Raw genomic sequence first — 12,098 nt, 5'->3', positions numbered from 1 at the left:
TGCCCGCCCGCGGGGCGGGGCCAAGCCCGCAAACCGCCAATCAGAAGGGCGCCGGCGCCCAGTCCAGCCAATCGCCCCTGCCCGCCTGCTCCTCTCACCGCCCGGGCCGCGGGGGCTGCTGGGCTTTGTAGTCCCTTGCACGCGGGGACGGTGCGCTCCCGGCCGGCGGCGGGACTGCAGCTCCCAGGGCGCCCCGCGGCGCGGCCGTGTTGTGTCTCCGTGTCGGGGCGAAGGGGAGGAGGATGGTGACAGCGGGAGGATGGAGGCCGGTGAGGGGCGCGGGGCGCGGGCACGGCTGCCGGGGCGGCGCTGAGGGGCCAGGCCGGGGCTCCGGGGATCCAGCGGGGCTCCCGGCGGCGGGAGATGCCCGCGGGCTGAGGGACAGGAGCCGGCGCGGTGCCGGAGGGGTCGCCGGGTGCTTGGGGTCCCGCGGCCTCTCCCAGGGCCGGGGCTGGGGGTCGGGAGGGGGCCTGGGCGTGAGGGGGCTCGGCCGGGGCGCGGAGCGGCCTCAGCCGCGGGGCCGGAGCCCGGTCTGGCAGCGCCGCTCCGGGAGGCGCCGCAGCTCGAGGGGAGCGCTGTGGGGGAGCGCCGGGAAGGGGATCCCGGCGAGGGAAAAGAAACCCCGGCGGTGCCTTCGCCAGTGCTCCGGGGCGTCGGACGGCAGCGGGGGCGGGAGAGGCGGCTGCGAAAGGAGGGCAGGTGCCTCCGGTTGGACTTCGGGGGTCCAGAGTGTCTTAAGTCTTTGGAGTAAAAAGCAGATATTTTGCTCTGGAAGTGCAGTGAGCGGCGGCTTTTCTGCCGGGGAATGCAGAGCACGGGGCGAGGAGCTGCTTTGCTGGGCTGGAGGAGCCTGGCGCGGTGTTTCACCCCTGCCTGCGGGCACGCTCAGGGTCGGGGCTCGGCGCTGCTGGCCCCGGGCTCCAGCCAGACGGTGGTGCAGCTCCCTTCTGATCGCTGGAATGTATATTATTTTTAAGTGAAATCTTACTTTATATATATGATTTTACATTAATTTTTATACTTGAAGGGTTTTTGCACTCTTCCAAAAAGCACCATTTTAATGATCTAGAAAATAATTGGACTGTCTTCTTTTGGTAGTATTAATTATCATTTGTTATTTTTCACTAAATAGATATGGTGTTGAATAATAACATTAATACATCTATTTTTTTTCTTAAGTGTTTCAAATCTCCAGTTGGGAAAGTAAAGCCCAGTCTTGCTAACACTTTTCACATGCTTTCCATTAAGCATGAGGCCATAATCACTCTGATTTGTATTTTTTCTATGTTCCAGATCAAGCTGTGGTGCCTTTTTTTTTTTTTTTTTTCCCTTTCCCCATTATCTTGAATCAAATCTCATCCTCACTGCAGTCACCCTGAACTTCTGTCACTGGCTTCAGTGAGATAGCTTATAAAGGTGTTATTCCTGGTGTTCTCTCAGCACTCACTGAGGATATAAATAAAAACCAAGGCATTGGTTATTTCAGTGTCAGAACAGCTTTTAAATGAGAAAATTAAAAGCAGCTGGCAGCACTGCTCAGAAGCCCCAAAGGCTGTAAAGACTTACTACAAACTAGTTCAGTTTGAGAGCTCCAGGTTGGGTATAAAGGAACAAGGGGATAAAATGGAGTTTGAATTTTGTGTATTCCTGTTCAGTTTTGTCTAGGTATGAAAACCAGATCACTCTTTTGTCAGACTACTTAGAAGAATTTCCAGAAACTGATGAGCCAGTGTGGATTTTAGGAAGGCAACACCACCTAAACACAGGTATCTTTAGAATTAAATTATCTGTAACATCTGTAGAATATTCATAGATTCACATGTAGCAACAGCTCCTGATTTCCTTGTGTTCCCTGAATGTCTCATGAGGGAAGTTTGCTCTCCATCAGTGAGACACCAGGTGTAAGCAGTGGAATTCCTCCTGTCCAGAAACCAGAACCAAGGCCAGTGTCCTCCCATGATAATTCATGCAGTATGGTCACACTCATAGCAGAAGCTCTCAGATGTGAGTCTCCACAACACAGGGACTCAGAAATGAATATATAAATTACTTTTGGGAAATGTTCAGCATTACTGATGTCATTTTCCTATGAGGGATGCTGTCCACAGCCTGTTACTTGCAACTGAAATGATATTTCAAGTAACAACAATAAGTTAGTCTATGGCACGTACTGCATTTTAGTGAAAATAAGTACATGGCCTAAAAGTTAGAGCAGAGTAATGTGTTTACATAAAAATAAGGTTTCAGAAATGAGTTTTGCTCCCTGGGGAGAAGACAGGGCCATCCTCCTGTGTTACATGTCAAAGGCAGTGGCCACCAATGCAGGACAGCCCAGGGTGCTGCAGGCAGCCTTGATCAGCTGGAGAATCCTTTGGAAAAGCCAGCCAGCCAGTCTGAGCCACAGCCAAGGGAAAATGCAGCAAACAGGATTCTTAAGCATTCTTCAGAGCCTTTGGAGGATTCTGTAAGTGCATGTGTTTAAACAAACAGAAAAAAGAGAGGTTTCATTCAATTTAACATTATTAACCTTTTCTTAAAATCACTTTCTGTTGGGTTTGGAGGTAATGTATAATTCCATGTTGATTTGCACGTAGAACTTCTTAACCTGCTTTACCAGTTCTTTCCTGAGGACAGTTCTCCAGAGTTGTTTTATTCAGGCTGGGCATAGTCATTCCAAGCACTTTGTAAAATTTCATTGGCTAGTAATTATTTCATCCTTAATAAGTTAACTTTAATTAGCAGTCTGCAAAAGCTCTCTGTGTTTAAATTGCTAAAAAATGTTTGAAGTACTAAGGGTCTTGTTTGTAAAAGCTATAGGAGCCTTCCATGCACTCTATATATTAACTGTACAGGGATAATTTGAATTTTTCAGTTTTAAGTCTGTTTTAATAATGTATTTCCTCTTAAAATTATTCCAGACAAATCTAAGTTATTGTTGGATATAAGTGCTCGTCTCTGGTTCACTTACAGAAGAAAGTTTTCACCTATTGGTGAGTATGCAGCACTCCAGCAGCCTGGTTATGGATTAGCAGGATTAGTGATGATGTTGGGGACTGAAAAGTTATTTTTACACTGCTAGAACATTTTGATCATAATTTAACTGTGTGTGCAAACAAAAGATTAAAGCTATTAAAATCAGTGTTTGCTTGTACCTGTATATAATCAGGTCCTCATGTTTGTGGGGCAAGCAGTGAAGTGACAGCAGCACTGTGGGAGAAAGGAGCTGGCTCAGTGGGGCAGGCTGGCTCCCCCTCAGCTGTGGGGCAGCTGCCAGAGGTTTGACTGTGAGTTCCAGTTGTTAAAGGTTTGACTGTGGGTCTCAGCTCTCAGAGGTTTGACTGTGAGTTCCAGTTGTTAAAGCTTTGACTGTGGGTCTCAGCTCTCAGAGGTTTGCCTGTGGGTCTCGACTCTCAGAGGTTTGCCTGTGGGTCTCAGCTCTCAGAGGTTTTTCTGTGGGTTCTCTCAGAGCTGGCTCCATGCACAGCCCGTGCTGATTTGAGCCCCTCTGTTTGCAGGAGGCACCGGTCCCTCGTCTGACGCGGGCTGGGGATGCATGCTGAGGTGTGGGCAGATGATGCTGGCCCAGGCACTGATCTGCAGACATTTAGGAAGAGGTGAGTACTGTTGCTGAGGCAACTTTTGTGTTATTTGGAGGCTGTTTCATTTTTGTTGTCATTTTCCATAAAAGCATAAAACCTAAATTTATTAATGAAACTCTTTGATGCCCTGATAAAGTTATTGTTGAACTATTTTTGTCTGATGGGGCAAAATCATGTCAGCCTTAAGCAGAGAAACAAAAACAGAGGAAGGACAGATAGGGAATCCCACTGTTGTTATTTTTTAAAATAAATAAATAAATAAATAAAATAAATCTTTTTGAGGAATACCCAAGTTGAAGCTAAGGGAAAACTTGCTACATCTTCCCCTCTTTTCATTATATAGCCACGAAAATGCTAGCCCAGGGTGATGGTGTCAGTAGTGACAGAGTGATAGACTCCACACAAAGTACTTCACAACCACTCACCCATCATCAGCCTGAGTCCAGACCCCAGAGCAGACCCCACCAGTGCCTGTAATTCTGTACTGACACCCCATATCCCCAGAGCCACAGGTGAGTGTCATAGTGTGCTCTGTGTGACACTCTCCTGTCAATAACCTTCCTGTGGCTGGGTCTGTGATCCTTGTGCTCTTTTGGCACACTTTCTGTGGCAGCACAATGTCTGGATTTACCACTTTAATAACTGAATACACAAAATGGTAGTGCAAAAATTTAACTGAAAGAGTTGGCAAACAAACATAACTACCCGAGAAAAACTAATCTTTAACTTGCAGTATGGATCTAAAGAGCATCAGCCCTGTGTATGTGTTTCTCTGTTAGTAAATGTGAGGTAATTACCTTATGTTAGAAGCTCATGTGGCAAAGCCATGGTTTGGATTTTGCTGTGGGAGAGGGCCAGCACTGTGTTTGGATTTTGCTTTATGAGTCTACAAATCCTACAAATGTTTGCAAATCTGATAAAGTCTGAACAGAACAGATAGTTTTAAATAGTCTTGGAAGCTCACATAGAGCAATAGCTATCAATTCTCAGCAGTGATCATTTGGGATATACTTGCAGTTGGCATTATTATTTTAGTTTCCCAGTTTTCACACAAAAGATAAAGGGCAGCTTGGTAATAAATGACAAGGTGTGACTTGTAGGATCTCTAAAGAAAATGTAAATATTAGAGATGGATTGTCTCTTAAAATCTCATTGTATGGCTTTCTGCCATCTAGAAATTTGATCAGTACAATGAAAGCATTATTTTTTAATCTGTATAACTTTTTTCCTGAAAGATTGGCAATGGGAAAAACACAAAAAGCAACCAGAAGAATATCATAGAATCTTACGGTGCTTTCTGGATAGAAAAGATTGCTGTTATTCCATCCACCAAATGGGTAAGAACACACATCTACTTCCTTTTGTCTGCTGAAATTCCTATGCTGTTGAAACTTTCTTGTTTGAAGTAAGTTAATGAAACATTTTAAAAAAGTGATTATGAAGACAATGTGTATTTTTACGTATAAATAAAAATGTATGCAAGTGGGTACAAAGTATAATAATTCAGAAATATTATACTTAGACTTAAATAAATCTGTGTTCTAGAATAGAGTGTGCAGGTTTTGGGTAGGAGAGTTGATAGTGTTCAAATAGACAGTCATAGAAGTTATTGTATATAGAAATAATTTGTAAGTGAGGACATATTTGTAGTTGTCATTACAGTTTAGGAACAAACTGTTCCTAAACTGTAACCAGCAGTCATTAAGTGTTGAAAAGAGTAGAGGTTGAGAAAATAATTGTTGCTAAATACAGCTTGCTCTGGAGTGTTTGTGAAGGTGTTGGCAGGCCATGCTGTGTGACACAGACTGTGACCAGCCTCTCTGTGGTTTTTCCTGTGTGTGTTTTCCCTTTCCACAACAGCACAGATGGGTGTTGGAGAGGGGAAGTCCATTGGAGAGTGGTTTGGACCAAATACAGTTGCTCAAGTGCTGAAGTAAGTCATGGCAGGGGCTCCTGGGATGTGCTCCTGGGGCTGCCTGAGGCTGCTGGGGAGAACATGGGAGCTGCTCCTGGCCTGGAGGCCTCACTAGAGCTGCCTTTGCTGAGGGATAGGGAATGTCCCATCCTGCAGCTCCTGGGTGCCATTTGCTGCAGCCCTGGCACAGACATGTTCTGGAGAGACAAAGGAGCTCAAGGATGTCCTGGCCTCCAGCTCCCTTCCCTTACAAATTCTTCTTGACTCACATACCAGTTCTTCAGGCTTATTTTAGACACCCAGCACTGCCTGTGCAGCCTGAGAGCTCCCTTCCCCAGAGTTCTGGATGTCACACCAAGTGGACAGAAACCTGTGTGCTATTATGCCACCCTCCTAACTTTTGGGTTCCAAAATCTTGAGCTGCTCTGGCTTTTAACAACCTGAAATAGTTCCACTGAACTTCTTAAGCACAGAATAATGTGGACAAACTGGCATAGGAATTTTTTTCTTCTCTGCATGATGTTAGGCACCATGGGCAGAATCCCACAGTGGAATCTGTTAATTGCAATAAAAAGTAATAAACCTGATCATGTGGTTGAGCTGTTACTATCCTGCATTTGGCAAAAGGACAAAACAGCTTTCACATGATACAGTGTGTGTGCTTTTCCTGGAACCACTCATTATTATTTTTTTCTAAATATGTTAAACACTGAAAGTTATCTTTTTATTGCATGGACACTTAAAAAACCCAACAAATTTTTCTTCCAAATAAGTGACTTTTTTTACTCAAGACCTATTTAACTCTCCTGAGTTAAAAGCTATCCTCATGGTCCTAGTAAGCTTTTAATAATTATTGCCTCTGTGTTTTCTAGGAAACTTGCTTTATTTGATGAATGGAATTCATTAGCAGTTTATGTGTCTATGGACAATACAGTGGTCATCGAGGACATCAGTAAGTGAAACAGGAGTTTCTGCAGGACTGCTCTAGTGTCTCAGCAGATAATGAAGAGTTGCTCCAGCTCATGGCAAATTTAATTGTTTGGACAAACTACTTCTGGGTGCATTAGGGTAGTGGTTGGATTTGATGATGTTAAAGGTCTTTTGTGGCCTAAATAATTTGATGATTCTGTGATTATTTCCTTGGTGACAGTTTTTTATTTGAATTCACTCTTCTGAATGTATCTAAGTATGAGCAAAATCTTGGCACCATCCCTATGTGTTCCCAGGGTAAGAAAAGGAATAAAGAAAATGGATACTCAGGTTTGGGGCTTCCAGAAGTAAAGTTAGCACAGAACAGTGAGGTATTTTTGGTGACCAGCTCACATACCATGTGGATGAGAAAGTGGAGTTTGGTCTGTTCTTCCTTAACTCCTACTCCAGCAATGGGATGAAGTTGCAGTATGTAAAAATACAGAGAATTGTTTGTAATAGAGAGTTTGGCAGAAATTTGCTTTTGTCAGGCAAAAGGGAAATGAAGGGCAGATCCTTCAGAAATGTGTGGCCCACTTTCAACTTATAAACTGTAAGGTTTACAAGTGCTATTTATCCACAGCCTGGTTCTACTTTAGTCCCTACTTCTGCTTATTTTTTGTCTACATCACTGGAAGGGAAGAGTTCCCTGAAGAGTTTCTAATGCTTCCTCCCTGCTGTATCATCTCCCAGGCAAAGCTTGACAGCTTTAATACTGCGTGTAGTAAATGCAACTTCAGTCTTAAACATTCATCCCTTCATTTTTCCCATGTCTCACTAATGTGCCAGCACACACACTGACTGCCAGAATTACTTCTACTAAATAGTCAGGATTTCCATGCCCTGCTCCTTTTTTCTTAAAACAGGAGCTCTATAAAGCTGTCTGGAAAAGCAATTTAATTCATGATTGAAAGATCTGCTCTGTGTTGCTGTGTGCATTCACTGATGTCTCTTTTCATCCTCCAGAGAAGATGTGCTGGTGCCCTGCCCAGAGCAGCAGTGTTGCCCACAGCAGTGCACATTTGCACAGGAGTGCTCTGGGCCCAAACAAGAACACAGCAGGATTGTGCCCAGGCTGGAAGCCCCTCCTGCTCATTATCCCTCTGCGCCTGGGGATTAATCACATCAACCCAGTGTATATTGATGCATTTAAAGTAAGGCATTCTTCAGTCACTTCTTTGTCTATGTGAAAAAGTTCAGGTATCTTGTACATCAATAAACAAATCAATTTAATTTCTCTCTCTTTGGACTCCTAGGAATGCTTTAAGATGCCACAGTCTTTGGGAGCATTAGGAGGGAAACCCAATAATGCCTATTATTTTATAGGATTTTTAGGTAAGGAAGAAAGAAACTTACTCCAAATATCCATATGACTGAAAGAGAAAGGATTTTCTTTGGGAAGGGGCAGTAGTAAGCATTTTAAGCATGAAAATGGAGAAGAAGAAACATACCTCAGACACTTCAGGAACAGTATGAGACCATCCTTATAGGAACAGAAAAGAAGCAGCAAAGCTTGATATAAAAATATGGAATGATATAAGCAAAACAAGACACTAAGGAAAGTTGATAGCATTCAAAAAATGTGAAATGTCACTGCTACTTAAATACTGTATTTTTTCTAATCATTAATACTTTCTAGTGAAGAGTGTCTTGTTTTATTCTTTTGCTTCCTGGCTTTCTTAAATTATTGTCTCATATTTTTCAATTTTTTCTCAAAGCAGTATGTCTTTCACCTTCTTCCATGTCTTTATTAATTATTGCAATAGTTGATCCTAGATTCAGCTTTTGATATTTTACCCTGGTTTGATCTGTAACTCCTTGGATATTTTGTTCTCTTTTGTAAAACCTGAGCTGTTTTAGTCAGACTTATTTGTTCAATTTCTGGGTGAATGCCTAATGGGATTACAGATTGGATTTGTGGTCATCCTGTATCTTTGATCTGAGGAATGTTAAGGATTACTGCAGTTGAGATTTTTAAAAAATGTACTGCACTTCATGTAGATAAAGGAAAGTATGTGACAAAGGTAGAAAAAAAAATCCACCCTAAAAGGTAACAGTGGAAAATTATACTAAATTCCCTGTGGGATACTGTTGTGCCTTTTGTTGTACAGTTCTCTTAAAGACTCCCTAGCTAGAGAGTTGAGATATGGACTGTGCTGACAATCCAATTTATGTTTTACAAGTCTGGATGGAATAAGTGATTATTACTGCTTCTTGCTTGTTATCACCATGTGGATTTTACCCCTCCAGGCAATGAGCTGATCTACTTGGACCCTCACACCACTCAGAGTTTTGTAGATTCAGAAGAAAATGGCACAGTTGATGACAAGAGCTTCCACTGCCAGCAAGCCCCTCACAGAATGAAGATCATGAATTTGGACCCTTCAGTAGCTTTAGTAGGTGTTAGAAAATGATAAATGTGTGTACTTTGTTCAGAGCAATACCTCTGTGTATTGGTAAGGGCAGCACCATGTTTCCTTGATCACAGTCAAGATCTCAGGGCACTCTTGTGCAATCTAAAATTCAACACACAGTACTTGAACTGCATAGGATACATTAATTTTAGCTCAAGCAGGAACCAACTGTTTGTATCTTGGGGAGCCAATTAAGTTTCTTTCCTGGGCAACACAGACCTTTTCCAAGAAGTAGTTTGAAAGTCAAAGCAAGGAACTGAATCATGTTTCCTTATTTTATTCCATCACTATCATCTGTGCAGTGGTTGCTCTCAAGAAGATACTCACCTGAGCTTGTTTTATTTAATCTACAAATCTTCAAGTGGAATTACTTGTAGAAGGAATCCAGTATAGACCACAAAAATACTGTGGTAGTTGAAGAAATTCAGTCTGATCTCGTGCCAGTGTCCTTTGGTTGGGTTATGGGTGATTGTCACAAGATATAACCCACACAATAGATACCACAGCATCTTTGCTCATTGACATACTGTATTTAATATTACTGTGTATTCTTTCCTTAGGGCTTCTTTTGCAAAGAAGAATGTGATTTTGATAACTGGTGTAGTCTTGTACAAAAGGTAATACTACTATCTTTTCACCTGTATGAAATCATGGATACTGTTCTTTTTTTGGTTAATGGAAATTCCTGGCCTGCAAATCTAATGATCCCCAGTGAAGGTGGCACTAATGATCAGGGAGGGCTGACACTGCTGATGGAGCTTGTTCAGCATTGTGTAACCCTGAGCCCTGGCACTGGGAGAAGAAGTGCATCCACCCCCCTTGTGAGTTTGTCTTCTGTTAGCAGTACTGTGTTAGTGGCTCATACCTAAGTCATTTACTGACAAACAGCAAGCAGCTGGAATATTAAGCAACAGGAATGTGAAAATAAAGTACCACCAACCAAAAGCATTTATTTAAAAAAAGGCTACAGGAAACAGTTTGCAAATAACTGAAGTAGAGGATATGCTGGAGCTCATCTGATAGCAGTGAAATTTTGCTTCAATAACGTGTTTCTCCTGATCAAAGCCTATCTTCCAAAATCTCTTGGATTTTTTTGAGTAGATAGATCTGGTTTTTGTTCCCATTGATCAGCATAAAACTGGAACACAGAGAGGTCCAAGCAGGTAATTTATTTTTAAAAGGCAGAAGTATGTTCTTGCTATGTGTTTGCTCCATATAAACAGAATTGTAGATGTATAAAAGCTCGTTATAATGCACTGGTAACTTGTAGGAGTTTAAGAGATCCCTCTTCCAGGTGTGTTTTCAAGTAGGACAATACTAGAGATGTGTGAAGCTGTGATTCATGATGGCAGGTACCTCACCTAACAGGAATTTACAACCTTTGTTCTTTGATAGATACACAATACTAAAAGTGGTTTTTGGTTTGTATTCTGTCCTCAGGAGATTCTAAAGCAGCAGAGCCTGCGGATGTTTGAGCTGGTGCAGAAGCACCCACCCCACTGGCCTCCTTTCATACCTCCAAGCAAGCCAGAAGTGACAACCACAGGAGCAGGTGTGGTACACTGAAAGTGCTCTGGGCACAGAGTGGGGCTCCTCAGCCAGCAGCAGAACCACCACAGGTGGAATAACTGGGCTTTCCTGAGGATCAGGCAATCACTGCATGATTGAATGCCTTGCTCTTACAGAGTATCAGTTATCCTAACAGGCCGTGTCCAATTTACATGTGTTAGCACAAGATATTTTTAAGTCTTTGAAAATATTTCAAAGGCAGCATTTCAGAAGGATGGGGGGAGGTTTGAGGGTTTTTTTAGTAAACAAAATCAGGCATGTCTTCACATTCTAAATTGTTTAATTTATTTTTCAGAACTTATTGAATCTACTGACAAGCTATTTGAATTGGAAGAAGAATTTGAAATCCTGAGTGTATGAAGGAAACTGTGGTGACCCATCTGAGTATTGAACACATTGCTGGTATTACTGCATTGACATAAATTACACAGCCATGTTAGCCCAAAAGTGCCTGAAATCATGGATAACAGAGCACAAACATCTGGTATCATCCAAAACTCCTACAGGGACAGTTCCTTCTGTCAAAGAGCTTCCCCAGATGGAAAGGCACTGAAAGATTTTATTATAAGACCCTGAAAGGGAACCTCTTCTTAATGTGTGTCTTTCTTGAAGACAAATGGACCTCTGAGATTAAGGCAAAAATAAGTCTGTCAGTGGGCTGTATGTTTGGAGAAAGGGATAACACAAAATGGGTATTTCTTGCTCTCATATAATGCAATAGTTTAGTTCTTAAAGCAAGAGTCTTCAGTTAAGGAGGATGTCTACTTCTGTTCCTTCCTGTGGGCTGCATCATAGAAAAAATGCATTGTCTTGTTTAAAAGATCAACTGGATCAGGAGAAAATTGTTTCCTTGTTAAATATTTTAACATGTATTTGAGCAACCACACTTTATGACAAAAATGTTTCTGTGAAAGGAACTATGTCTAACGTATCCATTTTGCAATAGCCTTCCTGTTTCTGGGAGACCTCAAGAGGAACAGGAGCCTCCAAGAGTTGATACAGATCACAACCACTGTTATAGTTATGATATATTTCACCTTGACCTTAAAGTTCAATCATTAAAACTTAGGCTGACTTTTCTTCCAGAGCTAAAGAGAGTCAAAGGTGGTTTAACTGTACCTTATTTATTTTAAAAAAGATTTACACAAGTATCTCTGTTACTGCACTTTATCTGTGCATCTAATAAATTTCTTAAGCTTTTCATAGGTTGTATGCTGCTATATTTTGTTAATTTGTTTGTGTGAACTAAATATAACCCAGGTTATCTTAAAACTTAATATATAGGCATATGCAAATTACTTAATTGTTGGGTTTTGACTTGTTGCCTTTTGAAATCTGTTTTGGTAAAAGTGCCTTAATTCTCCAGTTTTATCAGCAGAGCCGGTGCAGTTTTGTTTCTTTTTAGAAAGAGTATCTCTGTAGCAGCTCTGAGAAAACCAGCTCAGAATAAAGGCAAAGATCTTTTAATTCATTCTACAGTTCCTTTTTACTATCACAGTCCCCATTCTGATCACTTTGTCACCATAGTGTAATGCACGTGAGTCACACACTTTCATCTTCAGTAATAAATGACCATGCAGAGAAATCCTGAATGCTGTCTCCTCTCACTTGCACTTCTGGGTCAAGGCCAGT

At 42.0% G+C, this 12,098-nt stretch overlaps 1 protein-coding gene across 1 annotated transcript; it reads left to right on the top strand.

Annotated features, from left to right (window-relative positions):
* The first annotated feature begins 174 nt into the window (after positions 1-174).
* ATG4A (autophagy related 4A cysteine peptidase) lies at positions 175-12,051 on the top strand. The gene is made up of 13 exons (XM_063170557.1): positions 175-269; positions 1,656-1,766; positions 2,919-2,990; positions 3,516-3,614; positions 4,835-4,936; positions 5,460-5,532; positions 6,387-6,466; positions 7,450-7,637; positions 7,740-7,818; positions 8,734-8,879; positions 9,458-9,514; positions 10,338-10,449; positions 10,762-12,051. Exons 1-13 carry the CDS (start codon positions 260-262, stop codon positions 10,824-10,826), a joined length of 1,194 nt encoding a protein of 397 aa, XP_063026627.1. The 5' UTR covers positions 175-259; the 3' UTR covers positions 10,827-12,051.
* The last annotated feature ends 47 nt before the right edge of the window (positions 12,052-12,098 follow it).

This window comes from Melospiza melodia, chromosome 16, assembly GCF_035770615.1.
Source record: "Melospiza melodia melodia isolate bMelMel2 chromosome 16, bMelMel2.pri, whole genome shotgun sequence".
Classification (NCBI taxonomy): domain Eukaryota; kingdom Metazoa; phylum Chordata; class Aves; order Passeriformes; family Passerellidae; genus Melospiza; species Melospiza melodia.
This window is presented reverse-complemented; position numbering and strand designations above follow the sequence as displayed.